Source organism: Pogoniulus pusillus, chromosome 37, assembly GCF_015220805.1.
Source record: "Pogoniulus pusillus isolate bPogPus1 chromosome 37, bPogPus1.pri, whole genome shotgun sequence".
Lineage (NCBI taxonomy): Eukaryota > Metazoa > Chordata > Aves > Piciformes > Lybiidae > Pogoniulus > Pogoniulus pusillus.
In genome coordinates, this window is record NC_087300.1 from 1085112 (window position 1) to 1103211 (window position 18100).

Below are 18100 nucleotides of genomic sequence, written 5' to 3' on the forward strand. Positions count from 1 at the left end.
TGAGGACCTAGGCCTGGAGATACTCAGGGTGAGGCTCTGGGCAACCTGTCCCTGCTGGCTGCAGAGGGGTTGGACTGGATGAGCTTTGGAGGTCCCTTCCAACCCAGACACTGTGATTCTGTGAACTAGACTCAGCTGCCCAAGGCCTGACCCAGGCAGGAGGCAGCCACAGCCTCCCTGGGCAGCCTGTGCCTGGCTTTCACCACCCTTCTGCTGCAGAAGGTGCAGGGGAGCCCCTGGGGCAGGCTGCCCAAGGTGTGGAGGCCTCACCCCTGCAGGCTGGGTGAGGCTTTGATCAGGCTGGGCTAGGGGCAGGGGTCCCAGCCCATGGCAGAGGCTGGCACTGGATCAGCTCTGAGGTCCCTTCCAAGCAAAGCCACTCAGAGAGCCTGTGGCTGCTGTCAGCTGCTGCTCTCCACAGCCCAGCCTGGCTGCTGTGTCCCTGACATGCTGCTCTGCAGAGATGCTCAGGAATAATCACCCTCCAGATCTAGACCTTGTAATGAGAGGGAGATAATCAAAGGGGAAGCAGCTTCAAAAGGACAGGGAATGAAAACCTGCTCTGGCACTTCTGCCTCCTGCTGACACTCTCCTCCCTCAATTAGGGGTTTTAGGCTCATTGTGCTCTCCGAGGGGAGGTTGGAAGCTGAAACTAAGGAACACTCAAAGGAAACCCTCCTGTGAGTGCCCAGAAGAGGCAGAGATGCCTTTGGAGTAGGAATCAGACCTGGGCTCCTGCCTGTCCCCACAAACCCAAGGCTCTGTGCCATGGAAAGCCCTCCCTGATGCTGCTGCAGACTGGAGACACAACTCAGTCAGGAGAGGAAAGGTCAGGCAGAAGGGGAAGAGCTCAGCCTGGAGAAGAGGAGGCTCAGGGCAGAGCTCATTGCTGTCTGCAGCTGCCTGCAGGGAGGCTGTAGCCAGCTGGGGTTGGGCTCTGCTGCCAGGCAGCCTGGGACAGAACAAAGGGACACAGCCTCAAGCTGTGCCAGGGCAGGGTCAGGCTGGATGTTAGGAGGAAGTTGTTGGCAGAGAGAGTGATTGGCATTGGAATGGGCTGCCCAGGGAGGTGGTGGAGTCCCTGGAGGTGTTGGAGTCCCTGGAGGTGTTGAAGCCAATCCTGGCTGGGGCACTTAGTGCCATGGTCTGGTTGCTTGGCCAGGGCTGGGTGCTAAGTTGGTCTGGAGGAGCTTGGAGCTCTCTGCCAACCTGCTTGGTTCTGTGATTCTATGGGTGCCTATGGGACACAGCCCTGGAAAGAAGAGCTCTCCACTGGCACCTCAGACAGAGGGCAGAGATGCCTGCCTAGGGGCACTTCTGACTGAGGGACCTCCTGGCAGCTCTTGTGCCAGCCAGCACAGGCCTCTGCCTGCAGTTTCAGCTGTGAGGGCACACAGCAGCTCGTGGCAGCAACACAAAGGTTCATCTCTTCCTGAGCTGAAGGAGGGCCTGTGCCACCCTGTCCCCGGGCACAAAGGGGAGAAGAATGGAGACATCCACGTGGGCAACAAGGGCTGCTCTGTGCCTGCTGCCACCCACCCATAGGAGCCAGCCTCCAGCCTCTCTGCTGCAGCCCTCAGCAACAAAGGTCACATTAACCAAGAGCACCCTTGGAAAGGTGCTGGATGGAGCCCTCCACGGAGAGAAGGCACTGGACACACACCAGGCCCCCAAGGTCCAGATGCCAGACTGGAGGAACAAGACCTTGGCAGCAGTCCCAGAGGGGGTCTCATAGCAATGAAAGTCTCTGAGGATCACAAAGCCTGCAGCAGCTCCTTCTGCTCTGGGGTGGACAACTTCTTCCCAAAATAGCCACCTGGAGCAGCACAGGCCAGGCAGGAGACTTGAAGGGCTCCCAGCTGCAAGTCTGCCCCTTGAGAGCCTTCAAAAGAGCTTCAAAAGTGATGCTTCAGCAGCTGAGTAGCTAAGAGTGGGGTCTCTAATAGCCTCTTCCTGAGGAAGCAGAGCTGCCTTCTCCCAGCTCCCACAGCCTCTGTGCCTGGGCAGCCACCAAGCACAAGGGCTAGCACCCAGCCCTGCCCAACCAACCAGACCATGGCACTAAGTGCCCCAGCCAGGCTGTTCTTCAACACCTCCAGGGACAGAGACTCCACCACCTCCTTGGGCAGCCCATCCTGCCAGCCACCAGGACCCCAGATCCTGCTTCAGTCTGGAACTTGTCCCTTCAGAGCTGCCCTCCAGCAGGGAAACCTTCCCTTAGGCCTGAGTGCTCACTCCAGCTCCAGAAGATGCTCTCAAGACAACCTGCTCACGTCAGGAGAGGGCAGCTGCCAGGGAGCTCTGCACCAGGGCTGCCTCTGTTTGCTCAGCTGACACAAATGACACACAAAAGCCAAGGGAAACTGGGGGGCAGGCTGCAGACCTCCTGGGGAAGGACACTGCTCACTTCAGGTCTTTGCAACTATCTCATTCCAGCCTGCTCCTTCAGCTGCCTCTGGAAGGTACTGCAGATGCAGCCTGCAAAGCCACCACTGCCCCCTGAGCCAGGGCACTGCCAATCTGCAAGCCTCACCCCCCCACCAACTCCAAGCCTGAGCAGTGAGGTGGCTAAAGCCATGCTTGGCCCAGCTAAGAGCAGGTCAAAGTGCAGAGCATTCCCTGAAAAGATGCTTAGGAGCAGGAGAGGACTAATCCTGGGGCACGTGGCCAGGAGGGAGCAGAGCCCAGGGGACATCAGCCCCAGCCACACGACCAGGAGCTGACACCACCCTGGCAGAGCCACCTGCTGAGCCAGCACAGAACGGGTGAGGCTGGAAGGGACCTCGGAGATCTTCTCGTTCCAAGCACCCACCTGAAGCAGAGGAGTCCTGAAGGCTGGCACAGGGGAGGTGGCCCCAAACACCTGGCCCGCAGGACAGCTCCATCTGTGCCCTGTCGGCAGCAGCAGCAGCAGCGATGTGGTGAGCTCAGGAGATGCTGCGATCAGTCACAGCTCCACCTGCACCTCGCAGTGGGGGTCGGCAGCTGCTCTGCACAGCTCCTAGGCGAGGCTGGCATCACAGAGAGGCATCTTCGAGTGCTGGCTGGGAGGCTGCTCTGATCACATTTAGCAGGGAGAGTGCTCCAGCTGGGGCAGAAATAGCTTTCCTGGATTAGGAACCACTCCTGCCTTTCACATCTCCATCTCCCCTGCAGAATTAAGTCAATCTTTCAGGCTGAAGCAGCACTGGCAGCTCCCCCCTGCACTAGTGGGGGGGAGAGAGAGCTGCTGCTCACGTAGGGCCCTGGCAGAGCAGGCTCTGTCTGGAGCAGATCAGGCTGCTGGGAACAGGTGAGCAAGATCCTGATTATGCACTGGGAAGGAAGAGAAGAGAGGTGCTCAGCATGGGAATGAATTGCCTGTCACTCCAGCAGCCCCTCAGCAGCTGCTGCCTGCGCTGGAAGGCATTGGATGAGCACCCAGTGCCAACTGAGCCTTAAGCATTTAATGCCTGGCAGCAGCTTCCCAACCTAATCCTCCTTTTCTCCAGTTTCTCCAAGCATCTTTCATCCCTCAGCCCTCCTCCACCCACAGGCACTGCCCTGGCACTGCCTGGCTCCAGACCTGCAGGAGCTCACAGCAAGCTGAGTGCCCAGGAGAGTGCCAGAGAGGAGGCAGTGCTCTGCTGAGCCCCGGGAAGGCAGGAGGGATGCTGCAAATCCACTCTCCACGTGCATCCTGAGCCCCTTCCCGGGACACAGGGAGGCTGTGGCAGGCAGACCGTGTGGGCTGCAGAGGAAATGGGAAGCAGTAATCATTCAAGTGCTCCTCTGGGCAGCAGGGCTCAGCTGGCAGCCGGGCAGGGGATGGCACAGGGAAGGACCAACTCCAGGAGGGCTAAGCAGAGACACAGAGCAGCGTGGGGCAAGGCCACTGCTGCCCTCCCCTCTCTGGCTGGCTGCAGGCAGCCCTGGTCAGACACAGCTGCTTGGTGCTTCCCGGGGCTGTGGCAGGAGGGCCCCGGCAGGGCTGGCACAGCTCCTCCAGCGCCTCCCAGGCTCGCAGGGAGCAGTGAGGGGCAGGGACTGCTAATTGGCCTCGGAATTCCAAGGAGAGGCTTCCTTACAGTCGCCAGGAGGAACCTGCCCTCCTGTCTTCAAACACACTGCCCAAGGAGTGGCTGTGGCAGAGGTGAGACAGGAGAGAGCTGCAGCTTCCAGCTCCACTGGCACCTGCCTGCCCCCAGGGGCCCCTCTGGGCAACCTGCTCCAGTGTCTCACCACCCCTGTGGGGAAGAATTTCCTCCTAAGGAGCCCTCAGCACTCCTGAAAGGTCCATTCTGAGTCAAGCAGAGCTGGCTGAGACCCCAGGAGCCTCCAGGCTGGCATTCAGCTCTGCAGATCCTGTGCCACACCAAGCTGACACCAGAGCAGCCTGGCTGCCAGCACTGCCAGGCATGCAGCCTTGACAGCTTCTGTGGGCAAGCAGTTCCAGTGCTCATGGGGAAAGAACCCTCAGCACTGCTGCAAGACACTTCCTGAGCAAAGCAGAGCTTGCTGAGAAGCCAGGAGCCCAGGGCCACAGGAGCCCAGGGCCACAGGAGCCCAGGGCCACAGGAGCCCAGGGCCACAGGAGCCCAGGGCCACAGGAGCCCAGGGCCACAGGAGCCCAGGGCCACAGGAGCCCAGGGCCACAGGAGCCCAGGGCCACAGGAGCCCAGGGCCACAGGAGCCCAGGGCCACAGGAGCCCAGGGCCACAGGAGCCCAGGGCCACAGGAGCCCAGGGCCACAGGAGCCCAGGGCCACAGGAGCCCAGGGCCACAGGAGCCCAGGGCCACAGGAGCCCAGGGCCACAGGAGCCCAGGGCCACAGGAGCCCAGGGCCACAGGAGCCCAGGGCCACAGGAGCCCAGGGCCACAGGAGCCCAGGGCCACAGGATGCTAGGGGTTAGAAGGGACCTCTGAGGTCTCCAAGTCCAACCCCCAGCACACTCTGAGCCAGGCAGAGCTATCTAGAAGCCAGGAGCTTCAAGGCTGGCACTCAGCTCTGTATATCCTGTGTTATACCAAGCTGGCACAAGAGGGATGCCACTAAAATCCTTGGAGTGGATGCTGGATGCTAGGAGGAGCCAGCTGGAAGTGCCAGACCCCCAGCTCAGCTTTGGCTGTGGAGCTGCCACCAACACCTCCATCACCCAGAGAAGCAGCAGAGAGCAGCCCAACAGCTCCCCCTCCCCCTTGGCTGCCTTTTCAGCACACACTCAATCGCTCTGAAGATTGGGCAATTATTGCTGCACAATTAGTGCCCAGACTCAGGCACAAACAACTTCTGTGAGAGGGGGACTGAAAAACCCCAAATCTTGGAAAAAGAGAAAAAAAAAAACAACCCAAAAGCCAACCCAAAAGCTTCCAGCCCAGCTCAGTGTGCTTGAAATGCAGACCCCAGGGGCTGAGAGAAGGGAAATAAGGAGGAAGAGGCTGAGTTAGAATCACAGAATCAGTCAGGGCTGAAGGGCCCAGAGGGAGCAGCCAGCTCCAACCCCTGCCATGGGCAGGGACACCTCACACCAGATCTGCCTCACCACAGCCTCATCCAGCCTGGCCTTGGGGCCTCAACCACCTCCCTGGGCAACCCCTTCCAGGCTTGTTCCTCTGCCTGCATGGGAACAGAGCTGCTCCTGCCTGCCCTCCTGCTGCTCCATCTCCTGCTCCTCAGCACCTTGAGAAGAGCTCATAGAATCAACCAGGTTGGAAGAGACCTCCAAGATCACCCAGTCCAACCCAGCCCAAGGAGCTCTCTGCTCACCACACCTCTGCACCACTTCTTCCTTTTTCTCCTTTCATTTCCTACTCTAATGGCTGGGGGGGGTTGGTGCCTGTGAGTTTTCTTCTCCACCCTCTTGCTGTGCAAAGCAGCTCTGACCAGTCCCCAGATGCTCTCCCTGCTTTTCACAGGCTCACAGCATGGCAGAGGTTGAAAGGGACCCAAAGAGCTCATCCAGTCCACCCCCCCTGCCAGAGCAGGACCATCCAATCTAGCCCAGGGCTGCTCCCCACTGACCTCTCCAGCTGTAAATCTCAGCTCTGAGGGGAGGTGAAGCTCTTTGGCTCAGCTCAGATGTTTTCAAGAACTGCTGCCACAGTGGAGCTGCTCAGGTCGAGGCCAGCCCCAGGGAAGGACCTGGGAGAGGAATGGAGGTGAAGAGGGCTCCAGGCCACTGTGTCAGGGCTGCAGCAGCTCTGCTGTCAGCACAGCCTGAGGGGGCCCAGTCTGGAGAGGAGAAGGCTCCAGGGGACCTCAGAGCTGCTGCCAGTGCCTGGAGGCATCCTGCAGGAAGGCTGCAGAGAGACTTCTGCTGAGGGTGTCTGAGACAGGCCAAGGGCAATGGGTTGGAGCTGAGGCAGAGCAGGCTGAGACTGGAGCTGAGGAAGAAGTTGTTCAGTAGGAGGGTGGTGAGAGCCTGGCACAGGCTGCCCAGGGAGGCTGTGGCTGCCTCCTGCCTGGGGGTGTTGCAGGCCAGGCTGGATGAGACCCTGAGCAGCTGAGTCTGGTTGAGAGGTGTCCCTGGGCATGGTGGGGAGGTTGGAGCAGAGGAGCTCTGAGCTCCCTTCCAGGATTCCAGGACTCAGCAGATTTTTCTCTCTGTTTAAACTCCTTCAGTGAGTGCTCTGAGCTGACAAACTTCTCCTCATCAGCTGAGCCTCTGTAATAAGCTTAAACCTCTCTGTGGGAGGTTCAGGGTTCAGTGGATCCCTGATGCTTGAGACAGCACATTCAAAGGAAGCCACTCTCAGCGTGACCCAAGGAGAGAGCAGAGAGGAAGGGATCTGCTGAAGCCCTGCTGACAGCCCTGGTGCCTGCAAGGAGTCATCTTGGGCAGGAGGAAAGCAGGGAAATGAAAACAACCCAACCCCCAAACAGGCAGGAGGATAAATGTCAGCTCTGACATGAATCACAGAAGCAATCTCCGAGGAGGTTGATATTTGGAGGATCTCCTGATTCACTGCTTCCTGCTGACAGGAAATCAGTTTGCTGCTCCAGCTCTCAGCAACAGCAAATCAACCTCAGCTCCAAATGTCCTTCCTGCAAGCAGCATCTCACAGAAGCACAGAATCAAGACCTCTGAGATCATCCAGTCCAACCTAACAGCCAACACCTCCTCATTAACTAACCCCTGGCACTAAGTGCCCCATGCAGGCTTGGCATCAACACCTGCAGGGACAGACCTCCCTGGGCAGCCCATTCCAGTGCCAATCACTCTCTCTGACAACAACTTCCTCCTCACATCCAGCCTAGACCTGCCCTGGTACAGCTTGAGGCTGTGTCCCCTTCTTCTGTCCCTGGCTGCCTGGCAGCAGAGCCCAACCCCACCTGGCCACAGCCTCCCTGCAGGCAGCTGCAGACAGCAATGAGCTCTGCCCTGAGCCTCCTCTGCTGCAGGCTGCACCCCCCCAGCTCCCTCAGCCTCTCCTCAAAGGGCTCTGCTCCAGGCCCCTCCCCAGCCTTGCTGCCCTTCTCTGGGCACCTTCCAGCACCTCAACATCTCTCTGCAATGGAGGAGCCCAGAATTGGACACAGCAATGCAGGTGTGGCCTGAGCAGTGCTGAGCACAGGGGCAGAAGAACCTCCCTTGTCCTGCTGCCCACACTGCTCCTGAGCCAGCCCAGGATGCCATTGGCTCTGCTGCCCACCTGGGCACTGCTGCCTCATCTTCAGCTGCCAACCAGCACCTCCAGGTCTCTCTGCCTGGCTGCTCTCAGCCACTCTGTCCCCAGCCTGCAGCACTGCCTGGGGTTGCTGCCCTTTCAACTGGGCAATGCTGCACATACAGAATCCCCTCAGTGCTGGTGCCAGGGGGGCAATGTCAAAGCAGCAGCTGCATTCAGCCTGCTTTTCCCTCCTTAAAGAGCTGATGGAGCAGCTCCTGCCCTGTGCAACAGGCAGCAGGAATAAGTGGGAGCAGGAGTTCAGAGAGCTGTGATTATTATTTTAAACACACAAAAGGCCCCTCCAGGGGGTTGTAATTCTGAGATCACAGGGAAAGAGACTCGGGCAGAGGAGAAAAGCTGCACCAAGTGGCTGCACAATTGGAGGTTGCCATTTCTCTCCTGCCACTGGGAATGTTGTTGAATTAGTATTTCCATCCAATTACCTTTCCCACGTTCAGCATTCATCCATCAGCTCCTGCTGCCTCTACCTGAGGTGAGCACTTCTCCTGCCTGCTTTTCCAGCACAAGCACTGATGAAGGGAGCAGCTGTTTGGAAAATGGGTTGGGTTAGAAGGGGCCTCAAAGATCATCCAGCTCCAGCCTCCCTCCCTGCCAGCTGCAGCTGTAGCTAAAAGGTCTGCTGAAAGGAGCTTGGTGCTGTCAGCCCAGTGGGGAGAGGTCACCTGAAGCCCCATCCAGGTCAGGTCACAGTGCAGTGACAAAGTCTTGTAGAGTGGAGGAGGCTCCAGGGGGACCTCAGAGCTGCTGCCAGGGCCTCAAGGGATCCTGGCCAAGGGGAATGGTTTGGAGCTGAGGCAGAGCAGGGTTAGACTGAAGCTGAGGAAGAAGTTCTTCAGGAGGAGGGTGGTGAGAGCCTGGCACAGGCTGCCCAGGGAGGCTGTGGCTGCCTCCTCCCCAGGGATGTTCAAGGCCAGGCTGGATGAGACCTTGGGCAACCCAAACTAGTTGAGAGGTGACCCTGGGCATCACAAGGAGGTTGGAATTGTTGATCTCTGAGGTCCCCTCCAACTTGAGCCACTCTGTGGTTCTCTGACTGCAGGGAGAAACATCCCTGAAGGGTTTTGAACCTCAGGACAAGCAGCTTGGTGTTTCCTAGAGGTCTCCGAAACACCTTTGTGTGGTCACTACTTTCCTTGCCAGTTACTTCAAACCCTTAGCCTTGGGGGAGCCAAACCAGCATCACCTCCTGCCAAGGACCAGCCTGGCTTCAGCAGCCAAGGCCAACGACCTCCTGCCTTCAAAACAAGCTCTCAGGCCAGCCCAGGCCAAGACTGAGCTGAGTACACAACCACAGCCCAAGCAGCCACTGCTCCTCCAGGGGCTGTCCCCCAGCCCTGTCTGCTCTGTCACCAAGCAATCCAACCTGGAACCAGCTGGAGGCTCCTGCAGAGGAAGTCTAAACACCTCCCAGCTGCAGCTCCAGCTGCTGTCAGGTGGTTGCCATCCAGAGCTGTGTCCTGCCCCTGGCAGCTGTCAGATGGATGCACATCGGAGACAGCTCCAGAGCCACCCAAAGCTGCACACCTTCAGCATGTGCTGAGGGAAGCAAAGGCTGGGACAAGGTAATTCATAGTTTCAGATGGGATTTCAAGTGAGGACAGAGAGGGAGGAGGGAGAAAAAGCCAGGAGGGGGGAACCCAGTTAAGGCTTGCTCCTCTGCTGCTAAAACTGTGCAGTCAGGTGGCAAGAAATTAACGTCTAGCAGCACAGCAAGGTTCCATATTTACCTACTGCCACTGATTTCAGAGCAAATTGGCTGAGGTTAGAAGTCAAAGGAGGATTCTGCTGCTGCTGCCAGCACTGCACACTTCAGGAGCTATCTGAGAATCAGGCTTCTTACCTTATCACTGTTAAGAGACTCTGCAATCAAAGCCTGCCTGACAAGGCGGCTGCTGCAGGAGCAGGAGGAGATGCCAGCTCGCTCTCCCGTGGCTACAGAGCTCTGGAAAGCTAACAGGATTTAAACAACATTTTGTCAGGAAAATAAGTGGCTGTGACAGAGGCAGGGAGCAGGCAGAATGATAATTCAGCTCTCTCAGGCTAGGTAGCTGCCTGCCAGGTGCAGCTCCAGCGCTCCGGAGTGCTGCTGCCCTCACTCTGAAGTGTTTGAGCTGCCTTGCAAACAGCTAACTGTAAGACTCAGCACCACAGGCAGCACTGCTGGGGTAGGAAGGGTTAATAGAGAGGTGGTGGAGACCTCCTCTGGATGGTTTTAAGGCCAGGCTGGAAGTGGCTCTGGGCAGCCTGATCTGGTGGAGCTGTCCCAGCCTATGGCAGGGGCTTGGAGCTGGGTGACCTTTAAGGTCCCTTCCAACCTAACCCATTCCAGGAATCAGGAATCTATGAACACAGCACAGCTTATCACAGGCACCACAGAGAGACCCACAGAGAGCTGAGGGGGTAGAAGGAAAGGGCCTCCACATTGCAGTGGTCATAAGTGACCTGTACAGAAGCCTTCTGTCCAAGGAAGCCATAGCCAAGGCCGTGGGGGAAGCCCAAGGAAGCTGATGGCCTCGGGACAGGAGCTGCGGAGCACCAACCCCAGGAGCAGGGCAGCAGCAGGTCAGGGTCCAGCTGGGTGGGAATTCTGCCTCCCAGGGCATGGAGCAGCCCAGCAGTCACCTGGGCAGGGGCAGGCAGGAGAAGAGAGGGAGCTCTGCAGACACTCTCCCAGCTGTCAGCTGCCTCATTCCAGGGCAGAGGAGAAAGGAGATGAACTCGAGTGGAGGCAGCAGAGTCCTCCTGCCTGTGATCCTCCTGCTGGCAGAGCAGCCCTCGGGCAGGGCTAAGAGAAGCAGAATGCTCTGCAGGAGCAGGAGGTGGAGGTTTATTTCCTATCTCCACTTTGATGAGAGGCAGTCTGTGAGGAAGAGCAGCTCCCCTGCTTCCCCCAGGCTGCTGAACCCCAGGCTGTGCCACGAGTGAGCAGCACACCCGCAGGAGGTGAATGTCTCAACCCTTCAACGACCTCAGTGCTGCTCCTGCACACAAAGACGCTGGAAAACAGCCCCATGGAGGCTCCTTCCCTCCCACGTGGAAGCAGCTGCAGAGAAATCTCAGCTGCACACTGACACCTCCAGCCTGCAGAGCTCCTGATTTGCCTCCCTGGCATCTCCAGGATGGAGTGAAGTGATGCAGGATGTGACAGGAGGGAGAAAGGGCAGGCAGGGAAGGAGGCAAGCAGTGCCCTGTCCTAATTTCTCAGTCTCTGGAGACAAGAGGTGTACAGAGAGCTGCAGCCAAGGCCTGCTGCTGCCTCTGTTCTTTAACAGCCACGGTTAAAAGGAGGCAAAAGCTATTAAGAGGCTGAAATGTTCCACACTGCTCCTTCCCTGCAGCTGCCTGCAAATCCTTCTGCTCCAAAGCATTCTCCTTGAGAGTGCTCACAGGCATGCTACAAACAAGCCTAAGTGCTGCCAATTGTTCCAGCCTGACAAATGCCTCCAAAAGCTCTCAATATTTGGGTCTGTTTACAGCTCCTTGAGGAATTCTGACAAGTTTGCCAGGATGGAGAAGTTACAAAATGCTCAACTCTGATGCTGAAGTTACTGCAGAGCCTGGGGGAAGAGAGCCTGGGACTGGGCTGCTGGGAGGGGAAGGATGAGCAAACCCAAACCACTGCTGCTGGCAAAGTGAGGCTGGGCAAGAGCAGTGCAGGGTCCTGCAGGGGCTGGGCTAGTGCAGGGCAAGCTGGCAAAGCTGCTCCCTCCAGGCACCTGGAGCAGAACCTGTGCAGCAGAGCCTGTGTGGCACAGCCAGCTGGGAGCTCAACTCTCCTGCAGCTTCTGCTGGGGCTCAAGGGACAAATGTCTGCTCCAGGGCAATAAAAGGACTTGATGGTGGCACCACAGGCAGAACACTGACCCTGTGCTGTGGCTAAACCCTTCCCTCTGCTACCCCCACCAGGGCCACCAGCCCCTGCAGCCCAGAGGCCAAACAGGGCTGCTGCTTTGCAAGGTTCTGGCCTGCTCAGACCACCCTGGGAGGCTGTTTCCACCTGCAAACCAGGTGGGGTTGGGCTCTGCTGCCAGGCACCCAACAACAGAACAAGGGGACACAGCCTCAAGCTGTGCCAGGGCAGGTTCAGGCTGGATGTGAGGAGGAAGTTGTTGGCAGAGAGAGTGATTGGCACTGGAATGGGCTGCCCAGGGAGGTGCTGGAGTGGCTGTGGCTGGAGGTGCTGAAGCCAAGCCTGGCTGGGGCACTTAGTGCCATGGTCTGGTTGGTTGGGCAGGGCTGGGTGCTAGGTTGGGCTGGAGGAGCTTGGAGCTCTCTGCCAACCTGCCTGATTCTGTGATTCTATAATTCTAAGCTAGGAGACCTCCACACAGCAAATGTTCCCCCTGGACAGGTGGGAAAGAGCTGCTGAAGCTCCCTGCTGCTGTCCTCCCCAGGGCCCAACCTGTGCAGGCAGGGCCAAGCTAGGGCAGAGTGAGGAGAGCAGGGAACTGCTCTGATCAGGGCCAAGCTAGGGCAGTGAGGAGGGCAGGGAACTGCTTTGACTGCAAATGAGGAGAAGGAAAATTTTGGTCCCCCCAAAGCCAAACCTCCCAGGAGAAGGAGCAGGGAACTGGCACTGAACTGCTGGAAGTGGCCCACATTAAAACAGGTAATGTGCTAAAGAGTCAACTTGTAGGAGCTGGGAGGCAGATGGCTTATAAAGAGCCTTTGCTATTGATTCCCTCACTCAATATTTCATGGCATCCACATCCTGCTCTGGAGTGCAGCAGGCAGAGGCAGAAAATGCTCAGCTTGGTCAGGTCCTGACGTCTACAGCCTTAGACAAACAGCAGCACTGTCAGGTCTGAGCTGACTTCATGTTTTAATAAGCAGCCTGGCTGGGTTTAGCTCTGCCCTCAGACACATCTCTGCTAGACCTGTCCACAGAGGGGGTGCAGCTGGGGGAGCACCGAGAGGTGCCAGGGGCAGGGCACCCCTGGGGAGCTGTGTCGAAAGCTACGCTTGGTGAAAGCAGGGAGTGGGCAAGAGGCATCCAAAAACGGCAAGGGGAGAGAGGTCAAAGAGTGGGAAAGAGACCAAAGCTGGTGGAGAGACCTGAGTGCAGTGCCGGGAGGAGGTGCCAGGGCCGTGTGGCTGCCCAGGACTCACCGAACATGTTCCCGATGTGGCCGTTCCTGCTCAGCGGGCGCAGCTCGTTCTTCCCCAGGGCATACTGCCTGTAGTTGTCCCAGGCAAACTTCATCATCTGGAAAGAGAAGAGTCCAGCAGAGTGCTTCAGAGCCCCCAGGCTCCCCCGAGCTCGGCCCTGTGCCAACGAGTGGGAAGCTTCCCACTCCCTGCCGACCCCTGGGGCTGGCTGCATCCAACGCCGCACTGGGAGTCCCCTTGGCCCCTCTGGGGGGAGAGCCCTTTGGGGCCAAGTGGCCTCTCAGTGTGGTGCTGGATACAGCTGAGAACATAAAGCCAAAACTGCTCCCTCTGAGCATTCCACTTCGGTTTATGGCAGGGCTAATGAAGCTGAAGCCAACTGCCAGCCCACCCACCCACCAGCTGCCTGCCCACCCTGCAACGGGCACAAGCACAGAGCCTTGGCAAAGCAGCTCAGTGTGGAGAGCACAGGAAGGGACTGGGCTGTGGGTAAGGATCTGCTTTCCAGTGGTGGACAGAAACCATTCACAGAGGGGAAGGATGAGGAAGGGGCTGAGAGAGTGTTCAGCCTGGAGGAGAGAAGGCTTAGGGGAGACCTTACTGTCATGCAGCAGGACAGAAAGGGAGGCTGCCAAGAGGATGGAGGCTGCCAAGAGGATGGAGGCTGCCAAGAGGATGGAGGCTGCCAAGAGGATGGAGGCTGCCAAGAGGATGGAGGCTGCCTTTTGGACAGGCAGTGCCATGGAGACAAGGTGAGGTAGAGACAAGTCCTGCTGGGGACATTCCCATTGGGATCCAGGGGAAATGTTTCCCCATGAGCAGAGCTGGACTCTGGAATCATCTCCCAGGGGCAGCAGTGGATTGCCCTGCACTGGGCAGTTTGCAGGCTCAGCTTGCCAGGCTGCTGTGCCAGCTGCTTTCAACCACAGCAGCAGGCTGGAGCAGATGATCCTTGGGGGCCCTTCCAGCCTGGCATGCTGAGGGCAAGCCCATGGCAGTTTGCTCTCTTCCTATCAATCCCCAAAGTGCCTTCTCAGGGGAGTCCTGCAGATGGGCTGGAGGATTTCTGAGCAACCCTTCCCAACTCAAACAATTCCTTTAGGGACATTTGAGCTGCCTGGGCTCAGCACATGAACCTTGCCCTGAGGGCTGCAGGGCAGTGCCTGGGCAACTTCCAACACACAGAGGCAGAACTCCTTCCATCCTCCTGCCCCTTCAGCTCAGCCAGCAAGAAAAAATAAACCTCAAACCTAGGAGCAGCCTCCTCAGCTAGGAGGGCCCAGGACTTGTCAGCTGCTAGGGAGAGCCTTAACTAAAGCTTCCCTTTTGGAAGGCACTCAGCTTGGCTCTGAGCATCGCTGCCACCTGCATGCCCTTTGAGCTACCCCTGGGACACACACACGAGGAAAGGGAAGATAACAAAGGGGCAAGAAGGCAGCTCCAGAGAGTGGAGGGCACTCCCCTCTGCCTCTCACCTAAGAGTCTGCACTCAAAGCAGGGCACGGGAGAGAAAATGGCAGTTCAGGAGGCCTCATCCCCCCACAGGCTGCCCCTGCCTGCAGCAGCACCCCCAGCTCTCAGGAGCAGGATGTGCTTTGGTCTGAACTCCTCCCCTCTGCTGGGCTCCTCTGGTCCTTCCCTCCAGCTGTGTCTCTCTCCAGCCCAGCGCTGCAAACTTTCCATCCCCCCAGGCCCCCAGGTCCTGTTCCTCAGGGCTGCTCTCAGCCATTCCCCACCCAGCCTGGAGCTGTGCTTGGGACTGCACTCAGCCTGCCTGGGGAGAGGCAGGATGCAAACCATGGGGGGAACCTTTTCATCTCCCAGGCTCAAACTTTCTCAGACATCTCCCTAAATGATGGCTCAAAAAAAAACAAACCCAAAAAGCATCAACTGGAAAAAGTGTAAAAGCCAAGAAACATCTGCAGCACCCTGCCCAGCCTGGCCCTGCAGCTGCCTGCTCCAGCCCAAATTTAGCAGCTCCACTTCCAAACCACTGAAGAACACTCATCAAGCTTCTAAAAGCAGGGAGTGGAGGGCTTCAGATGGAGCCTTCAGAGGCTTCCTCTGGCAGGGCTTCCAAAGGGCTGGGCTGAAACAGGAGGGGAGGGCAGGAGGGGGAGGGCAGGGAGGGGGAGGGCAGGGAGGGGACCTGCAGCTGAGAAGCACAAAAAGGGGCATTTGCCTCTGTGATGAGAGGCCAAGGTTAGAAGTGAATATTTGATGCCCTTCTCCTCCTGGCAGATCCCACCACGTCAGCAGTGCCATTGGAGAGGTGAAAAATGGGCCCAGAACCACAAAAGTGATGGGACTGGATCCATAATTTCAGACTTTACCACTCTGCTATCTGCCATCTAATAGACAATTATCTATTTGGCCCTGAGAATCCTAATCACCAGCTCCCAGCTCCCAGCTGATTGATGGCAGAGCCCTCCAAATTCATAATCAAATTTGTCAGACTGCTCTTTCTTTCCTGTAATCTTTAACTCACTTTTTAACTTCTCAGAGTTTCAGCTCCCAGCCAGCTGATTATATATTAAAATCAACTATAAATAACTCAACTGAGTGAGGAGCAGCAATCCTGCAAGGACAGGCTGAGACAATCGAGGTTGCTCAGCCTGGAGAAGAGAAGGCTCTGGGGAGAGCTGACTGTGACCTTTTGATGCTTAAAGAGGTCGTTAAGAAAGATGGGGAGAGAGTTTTGAGCAGGGTCCTTTGTGACAGGGTCACCCAAGCTCTGTCTGGACAGGCAAAGCCATCAGAGAACCACAGCAGAGTGGAGGTTGGAAGGAGCTCACCCAGGCCAACTCCAGCAGGGCACCCACAGCAGCTTGCCCAGGGGCACAATGCCCAGGGAGGGGTTGGAAGCTCTCCAGAGAAGGAGACTCCACAACCTCTCTGGGCAGCCTGCTCCAGGGCTCTGCACCCTCACACCTCCTGTTCAGGGGCTCCTCTACTCTGCCCTGATGAGGACACAAAGAATAGAGTCACAGAACCAAGCAGGTTGGCAGAGAGCTCCAAGCTCCTCCAGCCCAGCCTAGCACCCAGCCCTGCCCAACCAACCAGACCATGGCACTCAGTGCCCCAGCCAGGATTGGCTTCAACACCTCCAGGGATGCCAACTCCAGCACCTCCCTGGGCAGCCCATTCCAGTGCCAATCACTCTCTCTGACAACAACTTCCTCCTAACATCCAGCCTAGACCTGCCCTGGCACAGCTTGAGGCTGTGTCCCCTTCTTCTGTCCCTGGCTGCCTGGCAGCAGAGCCCAACCCCAGCTGGCTACAGCCTCCCTGCAGGCAGCTGCAGACAGCAATGAGCTCTGCCTCATGTAGACAGCAAACATCTGGAGTCCTGTGTCCAGTGCTGGGCCCCCAGTTCAAGAGGGACACAGAACTGCTGGAGAGAGTCCAGCACAGAGCCACAGAGATGCTGAGGGGAATGGAACAGCTCTGCTAGGAGGAGAGCCTGAGGGAGCTGGGGCTGGGAGAGGAGCCTGAGAGGGGACCTCAGCAATGGTTATAAGGTTGTGCAGGTGAGTGCCTGAGGCTGGAGCCAGGCTCTGCTGGGTGGTGCCCAGTGCCAGGCCAAGGGGCAGTGGTGGAAGCTGAGGCAGAGGAAGCTTCATTTAAACATGAGGAGTTTTTTTTTTCCCCTGTGAGGGTGCCAGAGCCTGGCACAGGCTGCCCAGGGGGGCTGTGGAGTCTCCCTCTCTGGAGATATTCACCCCCTGCCTGGCTGTGTTCCTGTGGGATCTGCTCTGGGTGCTCCTGCTCTGGCAGAGTTGGGTTGGATGAGCTCTGGAGGTCCTTTCCAGCCCCTGCCACTCTGTGAACCTCTTGGGTTCCACTTTGTGCTTACTGCCCCTGGGCACCACCGGGCAGAGTCTGGCCCCATCCTCTTGCCCCTCACCCTTCAGATCTTGCCAAGCACTGATCAGATCCCCCCTGGGGCTGCTCTTCTGCAGGCTCTCAGCCTTTCCTTGTCAGAGAGAGACACTCCAGGAAGAGATGCCCAGATCTGATGTCCTCCAAGCCCTGCAATAGCCAAAGCCCTGTGGAGCCCTGGGGGTTATTTACCTGCAAAAAGCAGAGACTTGAAAATAAATACAAAATCCCCCAGCCCTTATTTTTTGCCCTCCTTTTGTTACCAGGGAAGATTTCCAAGTGCAGAGCATCCCCAGGCAGCTATTTGATGAGTTTTAGCCATCCAGGCTGGGATAATTAGTAAATGCTTCAAAGATGAAATCTAAATATACCAACCAATGCAGCCTGGTCAGGACCTTCCCAGGAACATTACACAAAGACATTATCCTGGAGAGAACCACTTTGGGCCTCTTTAGCCTCCTTTCTCCAGCTACCCTTCAAACATTTAACCACTGAGCTAAGAAGTTTCTACTCTGGGGGTTACAAAGGAAATAATTCATAAGTCACTGGCAGGAACTGGAAGGATTTTTGTTCCCTGTTCTATTTCTCACTGAGTGGTAGGGGCCAGAAGGGACCTCTGGGGATCATTCAGCCCAACCTCCCCTGCCAGTGCAGCATCAGCCCAGGGCAGGGCACACAGACACACAGCCAGGTGGGCTTGCAAAGTCTGCAGAGAAGGAGACTCCACAACCTCTCTGGGCAGCCTGCTCCAGGGCTCTGCACCCTCATTTTGAGGTGAAACCTCCTGGGTTCCAGCTTGTGCCCAGGGCTCCTTGTCCCATCACCAGGCACCACCCAAAGGATGCTGGCACCTGCATCCTGGCACCCACTCCTTGGAGAGACAGTGTCTGCTCACCCTCACTGTCACCTCCACTCTCACTCTCCCCTCTCCCAGCTCAAAGCCATCCTGTCACTCCCAGATGATGTCCAAAGTCCCTCCCCAGCTCTCCCTGGAGCCTCCTCTCCTCCAGGCTGCACAGCCCCAACTCTCCCAGCCTGTCCCCAGAGGGGAAGCTCTCCAGCCCTCTGATCACCTTCACAGCCTCCCTTGGACCCTCTCCAGCAGTTCCACGTCCTCCTTATGCTGGGGGCTCCAGAGCTGATGCAGTGCTCCAGGTTGGGTGCCACAGCATCAGAGCAGAGGTCACATCTCTTTTGGTGCAGCCCAGGGCAGGTCACCAGCTCAGGTTGCTCGAGGCCCCATCCAGGCTCACCACACCTCCAGGGGTGCAGCCTCCACAGCTTCTCTGAGCAGCTTGCCCCAGCTCCTCAACACCCTCAAGGGGAGGAATTTCCTCCTAAAGTCTCCTCCAAGCTGAGCTCCTTCCAGTCTGAAGCCATCACCTCTCCTGCCATCACTCCACACCTCTGCCAGGAGTCCCTCTCCAGCTCTCCCGCA

The 18100-nt window shown here is 57.6% G+C and overlaps 1 protein-coding gene across 2 annotated transcripts in view; it reads right to left on the reverse strand.

Annotated features, from left to right (window-relative positions):
• Positions 1-18100, reverse strand: part of MAN1C1 (mannosidase alpha class 1C member 1) — a 55133-nt gene that overhangs the window by 19774 nt on the left and 17259 nt on the right. The window contains exon 3 of one of the 2 annotated variants that reach the window (XM_064172859.1): positions 12781-12877. In XM_064172859.1, the coding sequence (XP_064028929.1) occupies positions 12781-12877 (97 nt within the window). Of the gene's footprint in view, positions 1-2812; positions 2898-12780; positions 12878-18100 lie in introns of those variants that run through there. The other variant, XM_064172860.1, reaches the window with a different exon arrangement.